Below are 14,433 nucleotides of genomic sequence, written 5' to 3' on the forward strand. Positions count from 1 at the left end.
GAACCAAAGGAAATTCTACCACCATTGTTTGCACTTCTTCCGTAGTTCTTTCTAATTTATTCGGGCTTTGAAGGCAGAACTTTAACGTTAAGAAACTAGTTAGTAGAAACCTTAAAGATAATAAATATTAAAATAAATATATATTTCCTTAAGCCTGATTCCAGCTGAGCTAAACAAAGGAAATCCTCTGTGGCTCCATGGAATTCCTGCCACACACAAAGCTGCCAACTGCAGTTCCTTCATTCTTTTCCGCAAAGGTGTTTGCCCTTGCCCCTTGAGTCGCATGGATGGCTTCCTTTATAGCTGCTGCCACAAAGGGAGTGAGTGTCTCCACTCGGCAGTCTTAATGACTCACTTTGCCCATTTTTTTAGTGTCATTATTCCGTTTCCGGACTCGCGAGCTTCGCTTACTTTCTGTTCATCGAATTGTCAAAAAATAATCAAGTTCTCAGAGCGTTGCTTTCTCACTCACCTATGGAAATTGGTCCCAGTCCCACTTCCAGACCTGTTCTCGTTCCCCCATTTTGGTTTCGTTTGCAAATAAAAGTCAGCAGGGCCGAAAAAGTGGGTTAACTTTGGCATAACTTTCCGGCGACAATTGCACAATTGCTGGGCTCGGATAATAGTTGGAGTTTCTGTTTAACCTGCTGTGACATTTAATTAGTGTGTTCGGGGAAAGCATGCTTTTTTGGCAGCATAGGCAGCATAGTTGACCCAAAAATCTGTGAATATCCCCCCCCCAAAGAGAGTTCAAGACGACCTTCAAGTGTTGAAATAGGCTTTCATGGTTCACAAATCACTTGAACTTGAAGAGTGGAGCTTGGAGCTTGGAGTTTGGTGAGGCAATGCCAGTAGGTTCAGTGCCCCAACATTTGATTGATATTTATGTGAGCTCCTAAGTGGTTTTGTCGGTTTCGGGGTCTAGCTTTTGTTTTTATTTGTGCTTAAAGCCGAGGCCCACACAGCAAGACACATCCATCACGTTGAGGAGATTAAGTACACGAAGAATTTCGATCTCGATCTCGACTTTACGTCTGTGCTTCCTGATCGGGAAGTTGAGTCACAGCTTTTGGGGAATCAGTTAGCGGTTAGCCGTTGAAATTGCTAATGAAGTGGCCCATTTGGCGCTTTGTTGTGAAGGCAAATTGCCTGGAAATTGTATTTTGTAGACACAGACGACTTAATGAGGTGATATGATGGCGTCAACTACCGACGCCCCTGCCGAGCAGCCTTGTTAGCCTCGATAAGGGAGTTCGACCTAAGTGGGCGTTGAGACTCGTAATTATTTTCCATTTGCTTGACGGATTTGCATAATTCAATTAGAGTGAAAGTCGAGACAAATATTGGCTTACCCTAGAATCCCCTAGTTTGACTTGAAATCTAGTTAAAAATAAATATTTTAAACTACATATTCTAGGCCCTGCCAACTATCTTATTTATTTAAACTACCCTGGGAGCTAGTAGATACCCTGTAGCCAACTTTGTCAAGTGTCAAGAAATGAGCAGCCTTCTCGGTTTGGCCAACAGGCCGACAGCCAACAACTAATGGCCAACACGACTGGGAGCCAAGCGAACAGTTTCCGCTCTGTTGCAGCTCCGCTGGTGGGTTGATGGGTGGCTGTATGGTGGATACCTCCTAGTAGACCCTCCCCCCCTTCTGCATTTTCTAATTTTATTACGCGCATACATAACCCTCTCCCATGCAGTGTGAATAATTTTATATAAGCCAAGAGTGCAGGCAACCGGTTTCTGTTTCTGTTTGTTTCCACACGAAGGCTATTTGATATGATATGAGGCAGTAGCTGTCAGCTCGAATCAAATTCTGGCGGATTCTGGGCCTCTACTGCTGTGTTGCCATTGACGTGTGCAGCCTGCCAGCACAACCAGAAGTCAGCTAGCTCCTTCCATTGCTCGGCATATTAATTACATTTTTTACAAATTTAAATTCCAAGTCGAGGCTTTGAATGAAAGTCGTAGTCAGCATGCTGATGAGCGATGAGCTCTGGTCGGGCTATAGTTGCTGAGATAAGCTATCTTATCTCTAGAAGTCTTGCCAGGTGGCTGTTGATTGAGTTAAGTTTATCAAGAACACTTTCAAATTGCTTAATAGTGTCTCCACTAGTCTGTTCTGGCTTAAAGTTCAGTTGATTGCGATCGTTGCCCAGCTGGGTCAATGTCAGCTCCAGCTCCAGTAAAGTTTTTAAATAGATACTGACTGGCTGGCTGTTGTGTGATCAGGTGAGACAACACGCACTTTGCTCGGACTTGAAACAATAGTGCAGTTCTCCCTCCTCTTTATTTAATTATAGAATTTGTACAATTTTATTTGAGATAAATGAGTGCTTTGAAGGGGTTCTATTATTACTTTTTTCTTAAAGAAATATCAAGAATAAGTAATTATTATTTTTATTAAAGCCCTCTTAGGTCAAGAACCCATCAATGATCACTATTTATTGCTGTTTTTTTTAGCCATATTTACTTACCATTTTATTGCCCCGTCTTGGTAACTGTTCTTGGCCCGAAACAATGGGGAGAAAACAACTTATTTAGCCTCGCAAACAAGCCAAGTGGCCGGAGGCGCCATCAGAGAACAAATAAAAGGTGTCGGCAACCCGTGACACATCTTGTATTTTTACCGTTCGATTCTTCAACACACGACTACGACTCTCCATATCACCTCACCGTTCTTCAGACCCATGTATACTACTCTTTTTTTTAACCACTGATAACTAATTGGTATACTATATTGTATATAATTAGCGACTCTGCCACGATTGCCTGCCTTCCTGACGTCACTTTTTTTTCGCAGCAAGATAGTGTAGTTAGTTTTAATATCTTTTGTTTTGGCTTCTTTTGTTTTAACTCTATAAGGCAGTTCATTGCTTTTTATTGTTGGCTGGCTGGCTGGTTGGCTCATTCTTCTCCGGACTACATATTTTTTATGATTTAAGTTTGCTTTTCATTATATTCTTTTTATTCTCAAGTCTCAAGTGTGTGCAGAAATGTTGCGTCAATTGCCGGGATTTTCTTCATAATGGGGAACTATGAGGGCGGCCATCGACCTCAAAACCCTCACAATAGCTTTCCACCATCCATCACCTCATCATTTCTTATGCTAATACCTAGTTTTTAGCATTTTTCGTTAGTGCGGTGCTCTTAATAAGCCCTAAAACATTTCACAGCTTTTATTGTTTTCCATTTGCGATTGCTGCCAGCCAATTTAACGCTCATTTAACTCCAGCTCCTCTGTTAGCTTTTCTGTTTGCACTTTCCATGCAAAATTGGAAAACCATTTCCATCCATTGCGATTTCCAAATACATTTTCATTTTTTCCCCATTTTTTTCGCCTTGTTTTCTGTGTACGACTTCCGTGTACACTTTTCCAGCGCAATTGTTTCTCCAGCCTCATTGTCTCGCTCGCAATTGTTTCTTTGCTTCTCTTAATTTTCACGCCACCTTTTTTTTACACCCTTACTCGAGGGTATCGGGTTTAAACGCAAAAGATATAGCTGACACATAACGATCTGATCTTTTTGTACGCAGAAGTTATAGGGCTTTTGAGGGTCAGGCCACAGGAGCTGCCTGAGGATCCTCCACATTTCTGCAATTTTTTTAAAATATTCATCGAAAATTTTAGCTTAAGGTTTTGATGCAGATTGATGGAGCATCCTTCTTCAAGTCTTTTAAGGTGTCTCTCTTGAAAATCGGATTGAAATTGGAAAAGATATAGACACCTTAATGGGCCACACTGGGAATCTTGAATTTTTCAAGGGATTCTATCAGAAAAATTTTAAAAATATGGATCGAAAATTTGGGTTTGAGATTTTGATGCAGATTAATAGTGAATCCTTCTAAAAGTTTTCTAAAGGTGTCCCTTTGAAGGATCGGATGGAAATTGGCAAAGATATTGCCTTCGTAATGCGTTAAGTTCCCACTCCCTCAACATAACCCATATTATAAAGAGCCATACTGCATATTTCGGATTTTGCAAGGGGCTCAATCAGAAAAATTTTAAAAATATGGATTGTAAAGTTTAATTCAAGGTTTTGATGCAGATTGGTAAGGAATTCTTCTAAAAATTATTCAATATATACCGCTTGAGGATCGGATGAAAATCCCCCAAGATACAGCTTTCGATTGGGTGACATATACCCTGCAATTTTTGAAAAATCTACTACGAATTGAAGATAATTTCCCTTGGCATATTCCGCTTTATTTCTCTCAGTGCCTGTAAGATATTTTTGAAGACGGCCGACCCAGCATGATGCAAATTTTTGCCGCCATTTCAGAGCTGTCTTGGTGGCTTGGCTTTGGATCCGTATCGGGTTGTCTCGAAACCCTTCTGCGGCCCCGGGGGGGATGCTGGTGCAGCGCCAATCATTGGAAAAGAAATTGCAATCATCTTGCCCAACAGCAACACCACCAACAACATCTTCATCAGCGGCAAGTTGCGATTCATTTTGCATTCCATTTGGAAAAATGCTTGCCGCCAAGCCGCCCCCTCACCAGATCCCCCACATGTGTTACGGCAACTTAACTGTAACATTTTATTAACACTTGAGGCGTCGAAAAGAAAGAAAATAAAACTCGCAACGTGCAACATGCAGCGTGCAACGTGCAATATCTGCTTCTCATTTTTTTTTTTGTATTTTTTTTCGTCACAAGTCGCAGCTTCGAGATACTTTTTAGCTCAGTTTCAGCAGCTTGGCTTGGATTTCAATTTCATGAGCCAGCCGCCTCTGTGGAGGAGCTATTTTGATTGCATTTTGAGGCAGATCGGGCTGAAAGCCCCGCCCCCCATTTGCACCCCTTTATCTAAGAGATACCCTCGGAAACCCGCCCCCCAATAAACTATTTGCTTAGTGGGCGGTATACGATGTGGCTGGTGGATTTTTATTTTAATTATACTAAGTCCACTGAGCCCACGGGTTAATGAGAGAAAATCTTCCCCCTTGGGATTATTTTTAACTTAAAACCTATTAAGATAATTAAAAAAATAATCAGTTACTAAGCTATAAATAAAAATGCAATTAAAAATCAACAAATAAAATATTATTATCTTAAAAAGGCACCTAATTACTATGCTTTTTTGAGCTCATCCTGTCCTGCTGTTTGAGTAATTCCATCGAATAAGGAAAATAGTTGTTAAAAGTTTCCACTTCATTTAATTTGGACTCTGGGTTCATCGATTGCGTCTTAATCGAGTCATCAGAAAAGCGGCTAAATAAATAAAAACTTGCAAGCTGTTGACACAGAAATTCATTGAACTCGCACTCGACTCGCACACAAAGTCAAAGGCCTCTCGAAATGAATTTTTTAACCAAAGCTTGCAATATTTTTCACGATGCTTGGCTTTCGGTTTTCTTGTCGAGTGGCTGGGGCTGCTTCCATTCCATCCATCCTCTGCTTCATTTGCTAAATGATCCATAAAATGTCTGAGTTGCAGACTCAGCTCGAAAATTTGGGCAAACACAATTTAATTTAGGATGCAAATGGGGCCAAACAATTTGGCGATGAACCGATGGCCTTGCGGATGGCTCTTAAATTATATTGATTTCTTTAATGGTTTAATCCCAAAAATTCACCCAGTGAGGCATAAAAAGTGATTAAATGAAATTAAAGATTTAGTAACTGGTTTATTAGTAGTCTTATTACAAGTCCCTCTTATATCTCCTCAAATCAGATAAGACTTATTTGCAGACACATGCTGAGGCTCTCAAGCTCCTCGGCTGATCATTTTGGCAAAGTTCAACTGCCTTTCGTCTTAAGACGACCCACTAAAGACAAAGGAACCAGAAACCAAGGGAAAAAAGAAGTAAGAAACTATAGAATATCAATACAAGTTAAGAGATACTCTTTTTCTTAAAAATTTAAAATGAAAATAAAATAAAACAGAACTTTCAATAAAAGTTATGTCATTCCAATCAAGTAATTCTTAATAATGCCATTCCTTTGTAATATTTTTTTCAAAGCATTTTTCTATCTAAATCACCTCCTTTATTTATTTGTGCATTGCAACCTAAAGAATTACTCGGCAGGGTACTTGGGGCCAATTGGAAAACAGCAAAAATGACACGTCTGCCACAACAAGAGAGGCTGCCCAAGTCGATCCGGGCACAAAAGCCGGAGTCCAACAATTTGGGTCAATTGACTCACACGAGAAGCGAGAAAAAACGCCAGCATCCAGCAACAAAAAGATGAAATAAAACTTGTTCTCAACGCTCTGACAATAATAACCGCAAAAAAAAAGAAAGAATATATTTTATATAGAAGGCGAAAAAGGGGCAACCAGAGAGAGATGGTCAGAGATAAAAATCCGCCCAATATGTGCCAGACTATCTAATCAATAGAATAGAATAGGAAACTAGACAACAGAATCCAATTGGCTGGGAAACTGTCGCATAAATCACTCACAACTGTCGTCAACTGCATTTATTTATGACGGTCACTGTGCCCAGAAAAATTAAAACAAAAAAAAAAAAGAAAATTATGGAAGGCCTTCTCCTAATCGATTTACAACTTGATTTGAACTGAAAGCCAATCGAAAGATAATACATAATTTAATTGCTACAGGAGAGTGGTGGGCGGATGGCCACTGTCTTGGAATTGGACCTGACTTTGTGGCAAGAGGATCCCCTCCAAGAAACTTGAAGATACTGCTCCATATGTGGGCATTTCAGGTTCCCTTGGTTTAGTTCATTGCGCAGCAGTTGATAAATTACATGTTTATTGTCAATACGTTAGCACTTATTTATAGACTGTTTTGTTTCAGCTTCTGTCGACTCGACCCCCGGGCGCGGCCAATTAAACAAGTTAACAGAATGATAATGCTGTCAGTTTAGTGGCTGATAGCGATTATAAAGTCTGTGATTTGTTAATGACTGTGGCGACTGTTTTTCAATAATATTTTTAACGTACAGTCCGCCTAATGGTAGTAGGGGCGCTGCTGCATATTGTACGGCCTGTAAATAGCAGTGATAGATGAAAGAGAAAACCGCGATAATTTAAACATAAATATATATTTATAAGCTACTATTATTAAGGTATAATTTAAGACCTTAAACTAAGAGTCATTTTTCCCATCTTAATCACCTTAAATTGCTTAAAATTTTCAAACCTTCCTCTATATATTTTTCATTAATTTTCCCACCAAAAAGAAGATAGACTCGCCTTGCAAATTAAAGATTTTTTCGCAATTTTTGGTCACCTGCTTTGGCATCTTTCAGCAAATTATGCAAAGAAGGCAAAAATGCAGAAATCGGCATCGCACCCAGAAGGCACAAAAGCCAGCGAAGAAAATTGTTCAACTTTATGGCTTTGGAGGGTATATCTTCGGTATCTTCTTCTTTTGTTTGCCGCTGTTTTTCCCCCGCTGTTTTTCCACGCTTTTCCGCCACACACTTTTTTGGATTCATTGAAGCAGAGGTTTTCGTCTTCTGGCCGTCCGCTTTGTATCTGTAATCACTTAGTCATTGTTTTGTTTTTGTTTCTGCCTTTTTGCGCATTAATTACCAAGTGTTTCCTTATTTCGTTGTTTAATTAACTCGGCCCAGTACATAGTATCTATATAGTATTTAACCACAAGCCCACACCGACCCACTAACATTTATCGCGATCGCAAGATTATAAAACTCACCTTGTACCAAATGGAATCAGTTCAGCTTATCAATTTGTGCGAAATTTCTTGTTGAATGAACAATCACAATAAATACTGATACTGAATCACACACTTTTATTGTCTGCCATTTGGGAGACGTCACAGAACCATCTTCGGCTGTCAATTGTCAACCGTTTTGGGGCTGTCTGTCTGATTTCCCCTCCGGCTGGTCTGGAAGCAACTCGAAGTGATTTGTCGACGAACTTTTCGGATCTACCCAGCGCCAATGTTGATTCAATTGATTTGCAGATTGACTAATTGCTTTAGTGACTTTGTCTGACTTTTGGATTGTGAGCAAAATAAGGCGTATTAGCTGACAGATTGGCGATGGGAGCTATTAACTTAATGCTTTAAATGCCGCTTTCCAACACTTCTTATAAATAAAATTTAATTAATATTTTTTCTACCTGACTAAACCTTTTAAACACTTGCCTCCAGACAAATTGATTAAGTTTGTTGTCAGCTTGTTGACTCTTATTCCCCCTACAACCTTATGACTTTTTAATAAAGTCACCGCTGCACTTTGCTTCAAAATCAATTTCCCAACACTGGAAAAACAACCGCAAAATAGTCATTGTTGCAGTTGAAAGCTTTCAGTCGCCTTGAACCTGAATCATATTTTATTCAGCGGAAAATGGAAAAACGAAAAAAAAACAAAGGAAAATGGGAAACGCGAGGGAAAACTTTGTTTGAGGTCGCGGGAAGGAAATTGGCTGAGCACCTCAAGCAGGAAAAGTGTTCTTGGAGTAGACAAGGATAAAGGTGGAAAGGGTCCTTTCAATCCATTGAAACTGTAAATTGAATCGCAAAAAGTTTCCCTCACACTTAACCTTTAAGCTTTCCTGGAAAATTTAATTCTTTTCTATTTTAAACTTATATTTTCTATTTTTTATCCATTCCAGCATGCTTCCTGCTGAACTCAAGCCGACCGCAAACATTGCTTCCAAATAGAAAATATACAATTTTGTAAATTGCCATAAATATTAATTGGAATTTAACGCGAAAACTGCCAAAAATAAAAACCAAATGCGTCCAGCACATAAGTATGCTACAGATTTGGTGAGCTCTTCTGATTTGTGAGCCGAGCTTTAAATGCCCAGAGCTGAGCTTAGTGGAGCCATATACCGCTCGGCGCTCGCGTATAAGTGATTGGCGCTGGTTGGGAGCTTGACTAACGAGTAGAAGAGGAGGCAACAAAATGGACGCTCCAGATGTGGGACGTATTATAAGAGCGCCGGCGAGGCGCAAGCGAAACGAGGAACAGCTGATGGATAGGGTAAGCATAATAAACATGCAGTATAAGAGAATATTAAGTATACGCAAGAGGCTAACAATTTTTACTTAACATTTTATTAATTGTAATATAAGTTATATATATATTTTTTTTTAATAATACAAAAATTGATTGGAAATCACTTTTAATTTAAAAACCACACGATTGCGGATCACCTTTTTTTTGTCGCTTGTTGGCCACAAAAGTCAGGCTTGATTGGAAAGTTTGTCACAGTCGGTTCCCCCTACAATGGACGACCGCCTGCCGTGCAGCTGATCCAGTTTCCCAAGCACCTTTTTGTTTATCTTCTCGGCCTGGAGGGAAAAATGGAAAGTTTCTTCGCATTCATTCATTGATTTAGTCGAACTTCGCCCACAACTGCCGATCGAATGGGTTGTCATTTGTTTTCTACATTTTTCCGATTGTTATAATTTATTTTTTTATATTTTGCGCCGTCTGGGTTTTGATTAATTTGCTGGAATGCAATGGGAAAAGTATTTTTTCCTCTAAATGACCATGACTTGGCGTTGGTGGCTCTTAACTGGAAATAGTCTGTTGGGAAAGTTGCGTGAAATATTGACTAAAATATTTCAATGAATTTTCATTCATAAGAAATAAGAAATAAGAAAAAATGATTAAATGATTAAATTTTAAATATCATTCAGGTAGTTACACCCAGCTAATTAGCATCTCGTACAAAAACAAAGCACATCAATCATCTCTTTCGATTGTCACTCCAACGACCCACATTCCAACCCCCCCACCAAGTTCATTAACCATCCCCCTGCACCACCTTCCAACACCTTCCACCACATCGGGTGGTGCACCAAAAAGGTAACCCACAATTAACGACAGCTCGAGTTTCACGCAATTACTAAGACAAAACAATTGCATTGTTTAGTGTCAAGTTCAATGGACGCAGCAGCCACCCACTCATCACCCACCACCCACCATCCACCACAAAATAGACAGCCCACCACCCAACCACCCACTCTAAATCCTATTAAATAATAAACTAAATCGAAGGCAATTATGAGTCTTTGAGAGCGGGAGAGTAGAGAGCAAGAGAAAGGCTTTCCCGCTCAGCAAGAGCTTTTCAATAAAACACTGAAAGAAAATAATTGTTATTTACCTCTTTTAAGCACAACAAAATGAGATTCAGGCTATAGAAGATAGACTTTATAGATAAAATTTTAATAAAAATATTTAATTTATTTTTGAATATTTATCTCTCTGTAAACAACAGCTGATTTTAACATTGATTGCGAGAGAAATGGATATGATCGCCACTCTCTCTACTCTCTCTCCTCCCGAAAGCCTTTTCTGTTATTGCTTGTCAGCTGTCTTTGGCCCGTTAGTTGCTTTTACTTAAGTTCCACTCTCTCTGTTTATCTCTCATTTGCTCTCTAGCTGAGAGCTTTTCCTGCGCCAGTGGCTTTAGTTGGCGCTGCTTACGGTTTACTTTTCAGTTACAATTCGAGCTTTTTGGCTCGAGCAACAAGTTTGCCGGGCTCTTTTTCGGAATTCTCGTCCATATACCGCCGTGGTTTTCCATCCGACGCTTACCCATTTATTTCGACGGTGCGCGTTTCGCCTGGTTGCATTTGTATTGGTATTTGCAACAGATTCGCATGCAATTTGTTTGTGCAACTCGGAAAATTATGAAAATTTAATCAACCAAATAAACAAGATATAAGATATAAGAAAAGTCAGTCCACTGCCTACCTCTGCGAATTCTCTGTCTGACCCGCTTTAATCTTGTTCGACTAATTTTTATATTTTTTTTTTCATGTTTCTAATTTGCCCAAAAACTGCCAAATGACCTTCGAGTTTGTTGTTAGTTGTTGTTGTTGTCTCTTTTTTGTACATTTTCGGTGCGTGTAATTCGGTCGACAGAGACGCCAGCGCCAACTGCATTTTAGTATAAAAAAAAAATAGAAACAAAAAAATAGAAAAAGAAAAAAATCAAAATAATTAACCCACAGTCATCAAGATTTAATGGTCGAAACAATGTTATATAATTTGTAAAAAAAAGACAAGATTTTTAGACTCTTTGGGTTAATTAAGTTAAGTGATTAGATCAGAGTCTTTGGCTTTTATGCAAATGAGAATAAATTGAAAAAGTTGAGAATAATTAAAACAAGCAATTCTGACACTTTTGATTAAAAAAATTCAGTTTCTTGCCAAATATTCCTTTTCGAGCAGCCACCGTGGCGTATACGTAATGTATCTGTAGTTCACTTTTTATGATATTCTCCCGTCGCTTATCAGCCCTCTGATATGCTGAAGCAGCCCCGAAAATAAACAATAAAGATAAACAGTCACATTGGAGAGCGAATTTAACATTTTACGCTTCACACTTTGCCCGAAATTGTCAATTAATTGAAAATAAAAATTATTTCAAGCGAAATAATAGAAAATAATGTTTATTTCTTTCAACTGATAAGGGGGGCACTCACGTAAACCCCTTTAAAAGAAAAAAAATGAATGCTAGTTAAGCCAATAAAAACAAAAACAATAGCAGAATAGGCAAAAAAATGATAAGAAAGAAAAGGAAGGGGAAACGCAAATTTGTGAAAACAGTGAAGGTGATAAAAGTAAAGGCAATTAAAGTGCCGAGATAGATGGGAAAATAGAAAAAAGTGTGCTAAACAGAAAATTTTCTAGGCAATTAAGGATGGGGGAAAATGTTTTATAAACTGCGATCATTTTATAAACTGGGTGCTATGACAGTATGACAGTTCCTGCAGCTGTTGGGCTTAGATTTCCCCCTAATGCCCCACCGCACCTGTAGATTATTAGATTTCTGTTGTTATTTTTTAGCAAAATGTTCTGCTCCACAAAGGCAATTGACATTTACAAAAAAAAAATAGTTTAAAATAAAGTGAAATAAAATAAAATATAAAAAAAAAAAAACAAACCGAAAAAAACAATGTAAATCGTAAAATAAAACACACAAAACACGCTCAACAAAAGCCAGAGTGAAATACGAGTGAGAAGTGAGAAAAATTTGTGAAAAATAGAAAAAAAATAGGGGAAAAAAGTACAAAAGCTAGAAATCAGAGTACAGATCGGCTGGAATAATGCGGCATTTAATCATGACCCCGGCGTCGCTGTCGATGTCAACGCCGACGCTTTCCACGCTGCATCACCAGCGCATGGCGCTGCAGTCGCAGTCGTCGCTGACGTCGTCGTCGCAGTCGCAGTCGCAGTTGCAGTCGCCGTTAACCCCATCGCCGTCATCGTTTTTTGGCTCGCCCAAGTTCCCAGCGAATTACGAGCGCAGCGAAAAAGTGAGTGCAAAAAATAAACAAACACAAGCCACTAACAGAAAAACACAAAAAAAACAACACAAAAACATCAACACACCCAAACAAAGCTATGAATAAAAATAAAAAAAAATAGTCAGCGACCCCATCATAAATTACTCTATATTGTTCATGAATGGATCCACGAGTGCAGCAGCCGCTTGTTTCCCATTAATTATGCTACTCAGTTGTTGCCCCCTCCCCTATTTTCCCTGCCTCTGGGCTTTTGCATTTTCGCGTTCATTTAATTTTGATGCAAATGTCCCCTCTGTGGGGCACTGAAGGTTCACTCTTATTTCAGAGGGTCTCTGGCCCGGAGAGTCGAGTGCAGCTCTTCTTAAAGACACTTTAGCACATGACATTGCCATTTAAGATTTACATGGGTTTTCGGGTTGTTTTCTTTAGGTAATAAATATTTTATAATTTATTTAATTTATTCGCAAAACATAAATACATGATTTGAAGAAATAGCTTCGATTTCACTATTAGTTTTCAATATTTTAAATATGAAGAGCCTCTCTACACGCTTCTCAAAAGTTTTCCCAAGCTAATTTGTAGGAAAAAATTTATATTTAACCCTTTAGTCGCACCCTATATATTTCCAAATTATTATACCAAAATCTAATTGATTTTATTATTTATTACATTTTTTTACAAAATAAATAGGGGATTTTGAGTAAACAGAGCCTTTCTACACGCTTCTCAAAAGTGTTCCTCAGACCTTACAATTTTAGAGCCTACAGTTTCGCATTAGTAGCACCCCTTTGACCTTTGTTATGCCAACATCGAATGATCCCTTAATTATTAGACCACCTTGTTTTCCTGTTCAGGCCCAGGCCCGGCAGAGAAAACGCAGCAAACTTTTGCAAATGTCAGCTGAGCAATTTGCGGCAAACAATTTTCTAATTTGTTTCTCCCCCGGCGAGCGGGCAGCTATCTGGGGAACTACAGCGCGAAAAAAAAGCCAAAGTCTGAAACTTTTCAGCGTTCCACTTGCGTAATGCGCAATAATTAATCAGGCACAACAGCAGCAGCGCCGATTTGATTTAAGTTTGATGTCTGTTTAGTGTCAGAGTTCAAGGTCACATTAGCGGATAATCAAACAGCACTTTCGCATGCAATTTTCATTCTGCCTTTCGGTTTTTAGGCTTTTTTTTTATAGACTTTTACTGACTGGGAGTACCTTTCGTTTTCATCATTAGTTTCTGCAACTCTGTTGCAGTTTCTTTCCTTACCTTTTGAGATGAAAATCGGAGAAAAATCATTTTCACAGCCGCTTTGAGCTTTTTGGAGCAGAAAACATTGGACACTCTAGAGTTTTTCCTGCATTTTCCGTGTATGCAGATGGATGGTTTTTCTTTGTTTCTACACGACTGCTGGACATAATTGCCCCCAGCCACGCCCACTCCCACTCCCACTCGCAGGCCAACAACAACTTCATTTAAGGCCGTAATTGTTTTGGCCCATATGATCCACCTCCTCTTCTACTCCCGCCCTGCACATTGCTCATACGCCATGTTATCCGTGCTGGCTACTTTGCCGGCAGATTGAAAGCAAAAAGTGCAGCCACTTTTCCTCATCGTCTCTGCTCGCTTTTTGTTCTACTTTTCCGCAGCGAGCTGAAACAAAACCGATGCAAAGTCGTCTTGCCAGTCTGGCCAGTGTCTTCTAATGACCAGACCAAGCCAGACCGGGCCAGGCCTCCTCCTTCTCAGTGTTGGCTGGGAAAGTGTTCATCAAGTCGGTCTCGTCGTTTATCATATTTCGCTATTAGCGACTTTCTAACTGAACATTTCCGAGGCTGGGGCCTCCAACAGAAAGTAAAGTAAAGTGTCGTTCGCCGATTTGTAAGCATTTATCAGGCAAAGTGCTGCCTTGGTCTTCTCTTCTCTTCTAAATATGGCCTAAACGATTCTCTACTTATGGCAGTCGAGCACAAAGTGAAAACTCCACTAGCTCCTTGTTTGAGCCATTCTTTTTTAATTTGTTTGGGAATTGATTTGTCAGCTTTTGATTGAAAGATGGGGAAAGATTAAATGGTTATTGAGGAATTGTTTAAATTGTTAGTTGCTGTTAAGTTGGCTAAGACTGGCTAAGCGGGATGGATGTTTAATAGCTCTAGTTTTGATATTTTTTTGCCGTCAAAACAAACATTCAATCAACTTCCCATAACCACTTATCTACCTCCAACTCGG

General features: G+C 39.2%; 1 protein-coding gene across 10 annotated transcripts in view; it reads left to right on the forward strand.

The window, feature by feature from the left end:
- LOC6496841 (mitogen-activated protein kinase-binding protein 1) overlaps positions 1-14,433 on the forward strand; it is a 58,288-nt gene that overhangs the window by 12,092 nt on the left and 31,763 nt on the right. For 3 of the 10 annotated variants that reach the window (XM_032454992.2, XM_032454994.2, XM_001963258.4), the window contains exon 2: positions 8,560-8,933. In XM_032454992.2, coding sequence (XP_032310883.1) covers positions 8,856-8,933 — 78 coding nt within the window. In that variant the 5' untranslated portion in view covers positions 8,560-8,855. Of the gene's footprint in view, positions 1-8,559; positions 8,934-10,370; positions 12,224-14,433 lie in introns of those variants that run through there. The other 7 variants (XM_032454991.2, XM_032454995.2, XM_044716293.1 and 4 more) reach the window with 4 other exon arrangements.

Source organism: Drosophila ananassae, chromosome 3R, assembly GCF_017639315.1.
Source record: "Drosophila ananassae strain 14024-0371.13 chromosome 3R, ASM1763931v2, whole genome shotgun sequence".
Lineage (NCBI taxonomy): Eukaryota > Metazoa > Arthropoda > Insecta > Diptera > Drosophilidae > Drosophila > Drosophila ananassae.